General features: G+C 41.4%; 1 protein-coding gene across 1 annotated transcript; it reads right to left on the bottom strand.

Moving 5' to 3' along the window:
* Positions 1-2,701: 2,701 nt before the first annotated feature.
* On the bottom strand, positions 2,702-12,727 carry LOC115371535 (rho GTPase-activating protein 24). The gene is made up of 8 exons (XM_030068966.1): positions 12,634-12,727; positions 11,060-11,267; positions 10,761-10,893; positions 9,807-9,880; positions 7,793-7,914; positions 7,097-7,343; positions 5,773-6,765; positions 2,702-3,813 (listed from the first exon to the last, which is right to left on the bottom strand). The coding sequence occupies exons 1-8, from the start codon at positions 12,710-12,712 to the stop codon at positions 3,570-3,572; spliced, it is 2,100 nt and encodes a 699-aa protein (XP_029924826.1). The 5' UTR covers positions 12,713-12,727; the 3' UTR covers positions 2,702-3,569.
* Positions 12,728-13,351: the final 624 nt, after the last annotated feature.

Below are 13,351 nucleotides of genomic sequence, written 5' to 3'. Positions count from 1 at the left end.
TGTTGTGTGGTGTGTGTCTCTTCCTGTGGAAATGTTGCCATGCACTTCCTGGTTGGAGACCTTGTAGTGTAAATGTCACAGTCTACCTTCAGAGTTGATTTTGATAATCAGATCTTCAACAAAATATGTACAAACTTCCCGGCCAGGAATTAAAGGATACTGCTTTTATTTGACCTGGATCTTTGATGTTTTTGTGTTCAAGGCTTTAAAAAAAGGCAAGAACACTTTTTTTCCCATCAAAACTGCAAAACCTGGTGGATTATATTGCATTAGTCTATTACATTTCTCAGTCAATCTGAGGTGCATACTTCAGGTTTTATATTATGGTAACCCACACTGGCCCAAATTATCCTAAAATAATCCAATTTCAATAGTTGTCATGCTTCAGGTAATAGGAGTCACTGATGTGAAAATAATAATAAATAAAAACAACAACTAACAATTAAAAAAAAAAAAAATATATATATATATATATATATATATATATATATATATAATGAAAATGTGTGGAACTGAAAACAGTTTATTGTCGTATAAATTCTGTTAAGCTGTAGTAATTAATTACAGCCACTAGGGGGTATCATCCCACCACCATAACAGTGACAAAAGCTTGTACTGTATCAAGCAGTACAACAGAAATGAACCAAATTAAAATCCATAAAATCAGATTGGGATGTTAAATATTTAAAAGATTTCCTGTGTGTGTGTGTGTGTGTGTGTGTGTGTGTGTGTGTGTGTGTGTGTGTGTGTGTTTATGTTAGTCAGACAAAGATTTCTTCTCCAGCCATCTGATTAGCTGTTTGTGATATGTCTCTTCTCTGTCATCATCCAGATCGCTGCATCCTATAGGTCCTCCACTCCTCCATGGAGAATGAAAGACATCAACTTTTGGAGGGGAAAAAACTGAAATCAGTCAGTTTAAATTTCTGATCCTGATTAATCCAGCGGATAAAACCTCCTGATTGCCTTTTGACACAGTAATCTGTTGCGGATTATATTTTGTGGTCGCCTTCCCACACGGTGTAAACACATGCATCATTCATTACAGGCAGGTCCTTAAAATATCCTATGTGATAGGTTTATGTTTGTACCCGTCAGACAGATGGAGGGAGATGGATACTGTGGACTTCTGGTTCACATTCAAGTGAATTTTGGAGTCGTGAACAGACCAAACCAATGATTTTGAATGGTTCATTTCCTACAATTTCTCCCCACATTTTACATGTCAAAACAACAATAAGCACAACATATAATCAAAATCCCTCCATTTGTGAATTCCTGGTGGAAACAGCCGCCTTATAATGCTCTGCCTCTGCAGCTAGCAAAGTCCTCAACATTAATAAACTGCACAACTGGTAATTGGCTGTGGGAAGCGAACATTTCCCCTGGCGGACTATATTCCCTGGCGGAGGGAGCTTTTCACAAAGATACAGTAAGTAGTATAGCTTGGTTGGATGTCTTGCCTACCAGGAGAATTCCACATCTTCCTCCGTCACTGACCTTGTGATCCAGCATAATTTCCACACTTTGCACAGCTCTTGTTAGTAAAAGTTTTTTTTTTTGGTAAAAGCACTTTTTTAATCCCCGTAGTCAAGTATTTCTGAGGTCAGAGAGAAACTGTGCATTTTACTTTCAAAAAGTGGGAAAACAGATGAGCGAGTTTACCATGCAATTATTATGGCCACTTTGATGAAAAGCGATCAAATTCATAATGTCATATATTGTCAGTATTTTCATGCATTGGTGCTTTGTGTCCTGTGGGTTCTGTGACAACACAGCTCATTACCTTGATCCTGTTAGTTGGCAGAAAATGACCATTGTGTACTGTTGTCAGACGCCCCCTGAACACACCACCAGCAAATACTTTCAGATCTGTTCAGATCACTCAAAAACACAACAGAGCAGCTGCTTTTAGGAAAATTAATGTGGGGGACTTCATTACGGTGATGGAATACTGGTGTGAAGAAAGTTTGAAGTATCTGAAAGTTCATTTTCATATTATAGTGGAATGAAGGGAAACGCATAGCTGGATAAAAGGGAGAAAAAAAATATACAGCAGCGTCAAAATACCACTGCTTGCTTTGAGAAAAGATTCGTAGAATCACGCTGAAGGTACAAAATCACTGGAATGGACCTCCTTAAGGCCCACTGGCGTGAAGCAGCCCTGCTAGATGTGTTTATGACAAAATCTACATTTTTTGTCCCTCCTACTGCCATAGATGGAGTCTAGTTTTAGCCCTGAACTTTAGTCCTGTCTGTAGGTTCAGTACAGTTCAATACAGCTGCTCCCCTGTGCCCCCAAAACAAGCCTTTGAGAACAAGTCACCTAGTCTTCAGTCCGCAACATATCCACTTGTTTCCTGAATTTTCTTGAGAGAACTGATAACATGACCGCTCTACTAGTATCTTGATTTTTTGTTTTGTTTTGTTTTAAATTCCCCAATTTGTCAGATCAAAATCCTAAACCCTAAAAAAATAAATTAATTAATTAAATTTAATTAAATAAAAAAAAAAAAAAAAAAAAAAAAAAGTTAGCCTGATTCCTGCATAAATGTGTCTCTCTTGCGGTGTGTTTGAATGGTAGCAAATGATCCAAAAGGGGCATAAGCACCAACCCACTGTTTTCCCTTGCTAATATCTAAATTATATATAGATATATTTAATGTGTTGCAGACTATATAACTTTGACCAGCCAGTTACAGGTTATCCAGTTAACTTGCCAAATCTGCTTTGTGAAATAACCTCAAGAACATGTTGCTGCATTCATTTCACAGGCAGAATCTGCAAATTCCAGTTCCTAAATCAAAATTGAAACATTGATGTATTCCAGAGGTCCACCTCCACAAAAAAAAAGAAAAAAAAAATCTGAAAGATACCCTTTTCATTTAACCAATATAAAATACTGTTCCTCATTTATGTCAAAGACATTTCGCAATATTAGCTAACTATGTAACAAGTTATCTGCAACTGTAAGTGCTACGTTTACATTCACCATACAGGTGTTTGACACAGAAAATCAACTTAAGTCTAATTTGATGATTATAAACATTTTAACAGTGATGCATCAGATAAAATCTCAGATGAAATCTCAGAAATCTTGTGGTTGAGAAATCAAGTTTTTCTTTTTGGCATTCTTCTGACTTGAGGTACCACTCTGTTTTAAGATGGCCAGAAGTGGCCCAGAATGCTTTTCCCAACGGAGAGTCTTGTGTGTTAGACACATGAACAAACACACACAGGCCTTCTGGAAAGACACACTTTGGTGGCAGAAATGTGTAAGGCAGTAGAAAACTGGACAACACAGATATCCCAGAGTAGAGTCTCCATCAGTCGCTATGGTCGACTGCATGTCGACCAACATGTGAGGATGGAGGAAGCCGACCAGAGAGTGTTTCCTTCTGGAAACTTTGGAGGCCTCAACCACACAATACGCCCACTTCATCAAACTGTGTTCAGTGAAGGACAATTGATTTATACAAAGCGCAGTGTGTGTTTTTCCCCTTAACACCATTCAAACTGCCTTTTTGCAACAGAGCACTGAGCTCTCAACCTCTCCGTCCACTCCTCTATCAGAGGGTCTGTGAGATGCGCTCTCTTTTCCTTGCTCCTCCTCCTCCACTGATCTCTCCAAACATCTTGAAGAACTGCTCCATCTCCCTCTGCAGCGTGGCATTACGCCGGTCAGCGTCGGCTCTGGCTCGCTCCATGTTTCGGATCTTGATCTCAGCGACGCTGTGGCAACGCTTCTGCTGCTCCAGACTGACCCTGAGGACTGCCACCTGCCCCTTCAGGGCCTCGTTACAGCGCTCCAACCTGCACGCACACACACACACACACACACACACACACACACACACACACACACATTATATTGAAGTGCATTCATTTTGTGGAGAGTTACACAAACCCTAACCATAACCACTACATACCTAACCCTAACCTTAACCCTAACCGTAATTTTAACGTAATTCTAAACTTAACCTAGTCCTAACCGTAACCCAACCCTGATCTCAACCACTGACTGAAAAAGCAGCTTTTTCCAAATGGGGACATGGCTTTTGTCCCCAACTGGACAAATCATCCTAATTATCGGATTCCCTGAAAGTAGTCAAACACACACACACACACACACACACACACAGAATTTTAACAAAGACCAGCTGCATTTGCGCCTTCAGTTCAAATGTAGTATTCTTATTATTCTTCTTGAATACTTTTATTTTGTTAGATTTATCCTCTAAATTTTTCCAGTATATTGCAAGGAAGGTAAGGCTACTACTGATTGCCAGTGGCTGTGACATTATTGGTCACAGAGGGTGAAGACATCACTGTCTGTAATACTTTGCTTAATTTTCCCTTCATGTCCTACTTGTTAAAATGTACTTTAGGCAGAAAATGGGAAATATTATGGGCCATGTTTTCTGTGACCTACCTGCGACACAAAAACATACATTTGACAACTTCAGGAAACCAGGAGGCAAAACTGAACATAAAATGTGGTTTATCAAACTTACATTTTCATTTTTTATTTAACTTAATGTAGTTTAAGCTAATTATTTTATGAATCATGAATGTCTGATATTTTTTTAATTAACTTTTTTAATTATTTAGCCCCTGCAGCACTCCAACGTGCCCTCATTTAAGATCCAATGGCATAGGCTGAAGTGTGTGCAAACAGAGAGTGATATTTTTTTTTTTTTCTCCATAGCTGTGTAACAGGAGAGGTGTGAACAAGCACTAAGGGACAGTATTATCATTAACTGAACTGATACCATGAGCAGTAATGCTGTTACACACATTTTGTTTTGATTTGTTTTACACTTTATTAGACCATACTTTATTAGATGTTTGACTTTTTTTTTTTTTTTTTTCCTAACATTCAGGCGATAAACAAAGCTTAAAATTTAGTCCTGCTCTGGTTAGCAAAAACAAATTAAGTTACCCATCCTGTTGGCAGGTCTTTTCAAAAGCAGGATTTTAAAAGAATGGATATATGCAGATGGATATATTTGTTTCTTTGTTGTACAGAATAATAATATTAATAAAGAACTGGGGCCAGATGTATAAACATTATGTATGCACAGACACATGCATACATTATTTTCTACACAGAAATCAGTATTTATAATAAAGAATGTGCATACCTCCCCACAGACTTCACAGCATACACACAGTTTTGGAGAGTGGAGAGGTGATTTTCAATGTATTATTTCAATGTACTATGCATCCTTAACATCCAATTTCATTGTGTGCATATGATTTTGTACAAGCCTATTTAACTATTTTTTAAAATTGTTATTATATTTATGGGTGAGAATCTGTGTGTTGCACTGTGCCACACATTGTACAGATGTGATTGATAGGTGGATTTATTTGGAGGCACATGTGTGATCAGTTAATAGTCATTCTGATGAGCTGTGACCAGGCTGAGCTGTGAGTCATGGTTGTGTGTAATGACAGCGATGGCAGCTATGGTGCTGTTAAAGGACCTCGCTGTGCTTTGCCATACCTAAAAAAAAAAAAATTAATCTGCAGCAACAGATGTTTATATGGAAATGAGCTAATTAGGGGCGTGTCAAACAACATTTATCTCGTGCACATGCCAACACATACACAACGACTGAGATTTCTAAAACCTGAAGCATGCTCACGCACAGCTTTATAAGTCTGAGTTGCACAGTTTTAGTCATGAATCTAGAGTTTTATACATTTGGCATAAGAGCTTTTTTTTTTTTTTTTTTTTTTTTTTTGCACCTCTTGCTGCTGTCTCACCTTTGCACCCTGGCCTGATATGCAGCTTTCTGCCGGGCCATCTGCTGCTGGAGCTCAGCCAGGAGGGAGTGAGCGTCCCTGGGCTCTGCCTCCAGCTCAGGCTCCGGGGGGTCTGGAGGTCCTGAGGGGAGGAACACGTCTGAGCTGCCTGTACTGAGAGGGCCGTCGCTGGTCACGGAGCAGGAGGCTGGAGAGTTAGGGTGGCTGATGTCATCTTCATCATCATCATCATTGCTGTCATCATTATCATTGTCATTGTTGTCATCCTCTGATCCCTTATTGGACGGAGACCTTATCGATCTTCTCGGTGACAAGACAGGACTGACCCCGCCCCCCACAGTGACACCTTCATCCTGACAGCTGCTCTCATCCAATGGGAGTATCTCACAGGAGGACCAGGAAGAGAAGGATTCGGCTGTCTGCCCTGCCTCTTCTGGCTCCACCCCCTCTTCTGAGGTTCCCAGATGGCTTCCAGCGGCAGAAGTTTCAAGATGTTCTCCTTTGCCTTCAAAATGACCTCTGGTGACATCCTCGATCCTCTGGTGCAGAGATGCGCTGTCCAAGTTGTCATACACAGACAGAGCACTGTCTTCTTGAGCCTCGCTGCTGCCACCACTGGCTGGCTCTGTCACTGCACCCTCTGCTGCACGCTTCTCGCCTGCACCAGAGCTCCAGAAACGAGCCCCTGCCCCTCCCAGGCCTGGTCGGTCCTCTGCCCAATCAAGGGGAACTGGTCTGGGCTTGGAGCCATCAGGGTGCAGGTCCTCTGACTGGAGAATGGCTATGAAGGCTTTTGCTGCTGCTGGAGATGATCCTCGGCTAGCGTGGCACTGGTAGTCCACGTTCTGCCTGTCGGTATGGTTCTGGAGGGGGTAGCTGGTGGAGGGCAGGGGGTAGAAGCAGTTCTCTGGATTAGAGGAGGTGTAGCGGTGGCCTTGAGGTCTCCTCTGGGTGACAGACAAGGCCAAGTTGGCAGCAGCAGAGGTAAAGCAGCTGGGCAAACCAAAGAGAAGGGTTAGGTCATACACCAGAAAAAAAAAAAAAAAAAAATCCACCAAAGAATTTTATCTTTTTTTTAGCCCTAAAAAAACACATTTTTAGTAGAGCAACTGAAAATTTTTCATTACACTTTTTATTGCTACAAGTTTACAAACAGGATTTACTCATATCCTTAAAATAATAGATAGATAGATAGATAGATTAAGAAAATAAAGTAAAACACTCTTGAAACAAGTGAAAGACAGGGAAGGTAAGACAGCCAGAAGCTTATGGTTGCACCTTCCAGTTGCTCAGCCAACCTTCTCCACAGTAGTGAAGCTCATACCTGTGTGCAGGCCTGTGCTGGTCTACGGCGGCGGGCTGGGCCGGCTCTCGGCAGCACTCGGTAATGAGTGGCAGAGAGAGCTGGCGGAGGCACGGAGATGCCACACTCAGCTGTGGCTGCCTCACAGCATTTGGCAACACACTGCAATGTCCAGGAGGACGGGTGGAGCCCAGCGGAGAGGCTCTGGAGAACAGAGGCCCGTGCTCTCTAATTAGCTCCAACATCAGTAACTGAACCAGTGCTGCACCTGGAATACAGACACACACACACACACACACACACACACACACACAAACACACAGAAAATTGTTGCGCCACAGTGACAGCATCTCCAAACAATTCAGCAGTTAACATTTGTAGAGGTGGAAAGTGTGTCTGTCCCACTGGTTTCAGAAGACAATGTCCTGTCATGTCACCATTCATATTTTCAATTTACAGTCAATGATACTACTACTTCTGAGAAGAAGAAGAAGAAAAAGAAGAAGAAGAAGAAGAAGAAGAAGAAGAAAACATTTAATTTATATAATACTTTTCTTAATACTGAGGGACAATTTAAGGTAAAAAGATAAAATCACATGAAACAAACAATACTACAAAAAATAAAGTAGATATATTAAAACAAGTAGAGAATCAATGACTATCTTTATCTCTACCCTTTGCCTGTCTGTTTGTCTGTCTGTCTGTTTGTCTGTCTACCTCCCATGATGCTGTGCGGGTCTTCAGTTTTGGCTCTCAGGATGTTGGGTCCAAACACAGTGGCCAGATTCTGGCAGCTCATCTTATTGCTGGCAGAGTAAGTCTGGACCTCATTCAGAAACCTGGACACACACACACACACACACACACACACACACACACACACATATATATATATATATATATATATACAGTACAGGCCAAAAGTTTGGACACACCTTCTCATTCAGTGCGTTTTCTTTATTTTCATGACTATTTACATTGTAGATTCTAACTGAAGGAATCAAAACTATGAATGAACACATGTGGAGTTATGTACTTAACAAAAAAAGGTGAAATAACTGAAAACATGTTTTATATTCTAGTTTCTTCAAAATAGCCACCCTTTGCTCTGATTACTGCTTTGCACACTCTTGGCATTCTCTCCATGAGCTTCAAGAGGTAGTCACCTGAAATGGTTTTCACTTCACAGGTGTGCCTTATCAGGGTTAATTAGTGGAATTTCTTGCTTTATCAATGGGGTTGGGACCATCAGTTGTGTTGTGCAGAAGTCAGGTTACTACACAGCCGACAGCCCTATTGGACAACTGTTAAAATTCATATTATGGCAAGAACCAATCAGCTAACTAAAGAAAAACAAGTGGCCATCATTACTTTAAGAAATGAAGGTCAGTCAGTCCAGAAAATTGCAAAAGCTTTAAATGTGTCCCCAAGTGGAGTCGCAAAAACCATCAAGCGCTACAACAAAACTGGCACACATGAGGACCGACCCAGGAAAGGAAGACCAAGAGTCACCTCTGCTTCTGAGGACAAGTTCATCCGAGTCACCAGCCTCAGAAATGGCAAGTTAACAGCAACTCAGATCAGAGACCAGATAAATGCCACACAGAGTTCTAGCAGCAGACCCATCTCTAGAACAACTGTTAAGAGGAGACTGCGCCAATCAGGCCTTCATGGTCAAATAGCTGCTAGGAAACCACTGCTAAGGAGAGGCAACAAGCAGAAGAGATTTGTTTGGGCCAAGAAACACAAGGAATGGACATTAGACCAGTGGAAATCTGTGCTTTGGTCTGATGAGTCCAAATTTGAGATCTTTGGTTCCAACCGCTGTGTCTTTGTGAGACGCAGAAAAGGTGAACGGATGGATTCCACATGCCTGGTTCCCACTGTGAAGCATGGAGGAGGAGGTGTGATGGTGTGGGGGTGTTTTGCTGGTGACACTGTTGGGGATTTATTCAAAATTGAAGGCACACTGAACCAGCATGGCTACCACAGCATCCTGCAGCGACATGCCATCCCATCCGGTTTGCGTTTAGTTGGACCATCATTTATTTTTCAACAGGACAATGAGCCCAAACACACCTCCAGGCTGTGTAAGGGCTATTTGACCAAGAAGGAGAGTGATGGAGTGCTGCGGCAGATGACCTGGCCTCCACAGTCACCGGACCTGAACCCAATCCAGATGGTTTGGGGTGAGCTGGACCGCAGAGTGAAGGCAAAGGGGCCAACAAGTGCTAAACACCTCTGGGAACTCCTTCAAGACTGTTGGAAAACCATTTCAGGTGACTACCTCTTGAAGCTCATGGAGAGAATGCCAAGAGTGTGCAAAGCAGTAATCAGAGCAAAGGGTGGCTATTTTGAAGAAACTAGAATATAAAACATGTTTTCAGTTATTTCACCTTTTTTTGTTAAGTACATAACTCCACATGTGTTCATTCATAGTTTTGATTCCTTCAGTTAGAATCTACAATGTAAATAGTCATGAAAATAAAGAAAACGCATTGAATGAGAAGGTGTGTCCAAACTTTTGGCCTGTATTGTATTTTTTTTTTTTTTTTTTTTTTTTTCTGGTAGTATCTTTATAAATTATCATTTGATCCCTAAATTAATAAATAAAACAGTAAGTGTTATTTCACAAAAAAAAAAAAAAAAAAAAATCCCACTCAACCTCAGGATAAGAGGCTGACGTCCGTCCCACCCTGATACAGCTAGAGGAAGCAGAGAGGGGTCTTACTGGCAGATGAACTTGAGCAGATTGAAGTTGGCCACTGGCAGCTCGTGGAGGAGATTCTGCAACTCCACCAAAGCCTGACAGAAGTGAGCCAGAAGGAAGGAGGGAGGACAGGAGGGTGGAGGAGGAAGATAGTCTTCAGGATCAGTTTAATAAAAGCAACAGAAATCCTTTTTATTACATGAATTTTTTTCTCTCTCTCTTTCTGTCTACATGTATACATGTGAGAGGGTGTTTAACAAAACTTTTGCTTGAGTAATTCAACTTAAAGTTCTTACATTTTCAAGAATCCACTCAGTTTCAGAATGGACTGCATTTCTATAGCGCTTTCCTAGTGTACTGACCACTCAAAGCATTTTACAATGTTGTGCCTCACATTCACACACTGACAGCAGAGGCTGCCATGCAAGGCACCTAGCTTTCCATCAGGAGCAGTGAGGGGTTCAGTATCTTGCTCAAGGACACTTTAACACACTCTGGAGAAGTCGGGAATCGAACCGGGAACCCTCCAGTTACTGGGCGACCACTCTACCTCCTGAGCCGCCCCACAGAAGAACTGTATAACTAAATATCACAAGCGGACTTGGTCCTGATTGGCTCCCCTCACTTAAAGCATTACTGAAATCTGCCCACTTTACAGGTTTAGCAGGCTTACTGTGCACACAGATATTTACATGCATAGCAAACACCAGATTATTATAAATAATAATAATAAATAAAACTTTATTTGTATAGCACCTTTCATACAAGAATTGCAGCTCATAGTGCTTCACAATAAAAAGAAGAACATTTGAAACACATTAAATAAAAATAAAACATTAAAAGGAGTTGTTGTGAGTTAGCTGACTGATTACTCAAAACCACAGTATACATTCACTCTCTCTGTGTCAGTGTCTCTCTGTCGATATTTAATTTTTTTTTTTTTTTTTTTTCAGAATAAGAGCCCTGTGTTGTTACCAGCATCCGGTCACTCGACAGCTTCTGGCCACAGAGCAGGTAGTCCTGGTACCGGCTGTAGGGAACCAGAGGCTCTGGCAGCTGTCTGAGGTAGAGCTTCAACAGTGATGCCACCGTGTGAACATCTGTGTTACTGCATGCAAAACACAGTTTTATTCACAAATCCTTTGAACAAACATCAGACATGAAGCCACAGCTGCTGCAGGGTTGTACTTGCAATGCATGCAGCTGTGTGAGCTGATGTGAAACACACTTGCGTCTCTAACAAACACACACATACACAATTTCTCTCTCTCTACCTGTCAAAGGTGGGCCTCTCCCCGGCATCGAAGGCCTCCTGCAGCTCTTTGACCAGACTGGCCTGTCCTGGCTGGCGAAACAAGCCCACCTCATGCAGGCCCTGCTCCCGGATGAAGGTCACACACTGCTCCACCACTAGCGGAACCAAACGCACCCCATAACGCCGCTCATACAGCACCGTCTCCTCCAGACGCTGACCAAACACACCTGCAGACGGGTGAGCAGAGACAGGGAGGAAAATTTGTTCAATATGAAGGGAACTGACAGAAAAACAAGATGGCAAAGTGACAAAAAAGGTGCTAACTATTGGTTCAAAAGTTAAACATAGAGAGGCTGCAGACTTCTTCAACCAACAACATGTTGAACATAGAAAATGTATTGGGCTGAGCTCAGTTGTGGGTTTGGTAGTTTTAGCTTCATATATTATTTACGAACATCCCAATTTTAGTTTTGATTTATTTTTTTAATCTAAATAACTAAATAAATGTGTAAAATAAGCGTGTTGGCTCTAGATTTCTTGATGTAATGAATGACTCAACTTCTCTGAAATCAAAAATCAGAATCAGAAATGCATCATTGATCCCTGCCGGGACATTGGGTACAAAAAGAAAGTGCAGTATGTGATTTTTACCACTAGGTGGTGTCATCAGCACAAACTCTGTAAACATACAAATCGCGCGCACGCGCGCGCACACACACACACACACACAGCATAGAGTACAGTATGTTCTGCTGATACTGTGACATCAGCTGAATGTTTACAGCTGTTGCCATGGAGAAGTGAACAATATTCTGATTTGCCATGAAACAACGAGCCACACCAGTTCTACTCATTCAGCCACCATCTTTACTTTCACATGTTCCCATTGTCAACTGATGGGCTGACCAGTCTGCTTTAATAATCATAATGCCTCTGATGCTTAAGTTTTACATGTTTAACGAGTTAGTTTTTTTGTTTGTTTGTTTGTTTTTTGTTTGTTTGTTTGTTTTTTGAAATAGCATTCAGTGAAAATAGCCACTATTTTGTACAAAGTGTCTTTCTCTTTATTTGACTTTTTTCATGCCAACTTTTCTTATTAGTTTTGCTTCATAACCTTGCAACTGCAAACAAGTTTTCAAATTAATCAGTAACCAGGTGAACAAAAAAAACTGACATTTGACACAATATCACAAAGAAGTGAAAAAGAAGCAGAAACAGAAACAACAAAATATCTTCAGTATCAAGTTGATGTTTGACACACTGATGCAGCTGGGTTGGACCTCTTCTTAGAGGATTTTTTATACCAAGTGTTGCTTTTTTTGCACTGGTCAGGGGGAACTTGGCTGAAAAATTATTTCAAAAGGGTACATTATTGAAAGACGAGTGGGAACCACGGATCTACGCTGCTTAAACAGTTTGTGTCATTAACTGTATAATAAAAGAGAGAAAACGAGAGAAAGAGACCTACAACAAACAATCCTGGATGAAGAGGATTACAAAATGACATATGTGTAAGTGTGTGTGTGTGTGTGTGTGTGTGTGAGAGAGAGAGAGAGAGAGAGAGAGAGAGTGAGTGAGTGTGAGCATACTTACGTGGATGGAAGCTGAGCGCTCTCTTGATCTTGCGGTAGGTGGAGTGAGACAGGTAGCTCACCTGTCTCCCCTCCTTCATCCTGTCTATGTGATGCTGCAGCGAACAGCTAAAACTTGTGTCTATGTGTTTCAGACGAGAGTGTGTGGAGTGTGTTTTCATGCAATCTGGATTTCTCCTCTCTGTCTCACACACACACACACACACATATATACTCAAAATCACTCTCTCTCTGCTATAAGATAAGACGCAGCAGCATTCCAGGAATTCAACTCTCAACAAGAGGCAGCATTGTGAAATACCTCTGCTCCCCTCCTATCACTCCATCATCCCCACCCACCCCTACTCTCTCTCTCTCAGCCTCCGTCTCTCCTGGTCACTCTCCTTCCCTAAACCCCTTAAACCCTGTTTCTGTTCAATTTCCCATTAAGTAGCATCAAAGTTATAAAAAATCATGTGGTTCCAGTAGTACAGCAGGACAGTGTCACATCCTTTCTGCAGCTTCATTGAAGCTCCATCACACTGACACTGAGTGAAATATTCAAAGCCAAGATGCCGTTGTTTTTCTGGCTGCAACATCACATCAAATAGAAAAGATCTGCATGTCTTATGTATCATCTTAGACACATTCCCCTGGAATTTGGCAGGACATTTATATACTCCATAATACTCGTACTCATCTACCGGATACTCGTTTCAGCCAAGTATCCGGCTCAACCC

Source organism: Myripristis murdjan, chromosome 14 (assembly GCF_902150065.1).
Source record: "Myripristis murdjan chromosome 14, fMyrMur1.1, whole genome shotgun sequence".
NCBI lineage: Eukaryota > Metazoa > Chordata > Actinopteri > Holocentriformes > Holocentridae > Myripristis > Myripristis murdjan.
This window is presented reverse-complemented; position numbering and strand designations above follow the sequence as displayed.

Coding starts and splice junctions, on each gene's coding strand:
- LOC115371535 (XM_030068966.1), bottom strand. CDS start 12,712: ATGAAGGAGGGGAGACAGGTGAGCTACCTGTCTCACTCCACCTACCGC. Junction 11,268..12,633: donor AGCGCTCAGCTTCCATCCAC/GTAAGTATGCTC, acceptor ACCCGTCTGCAG/GTGTGTTTGGTCAGCGTCTG. Junction 7,344..7,792: donor CCCGCACAGCATCATGGGAG/GTAGACAGACAA, acceptor TCTGTATTCCAG/GTGCAGCACTGGTTCAGTTA.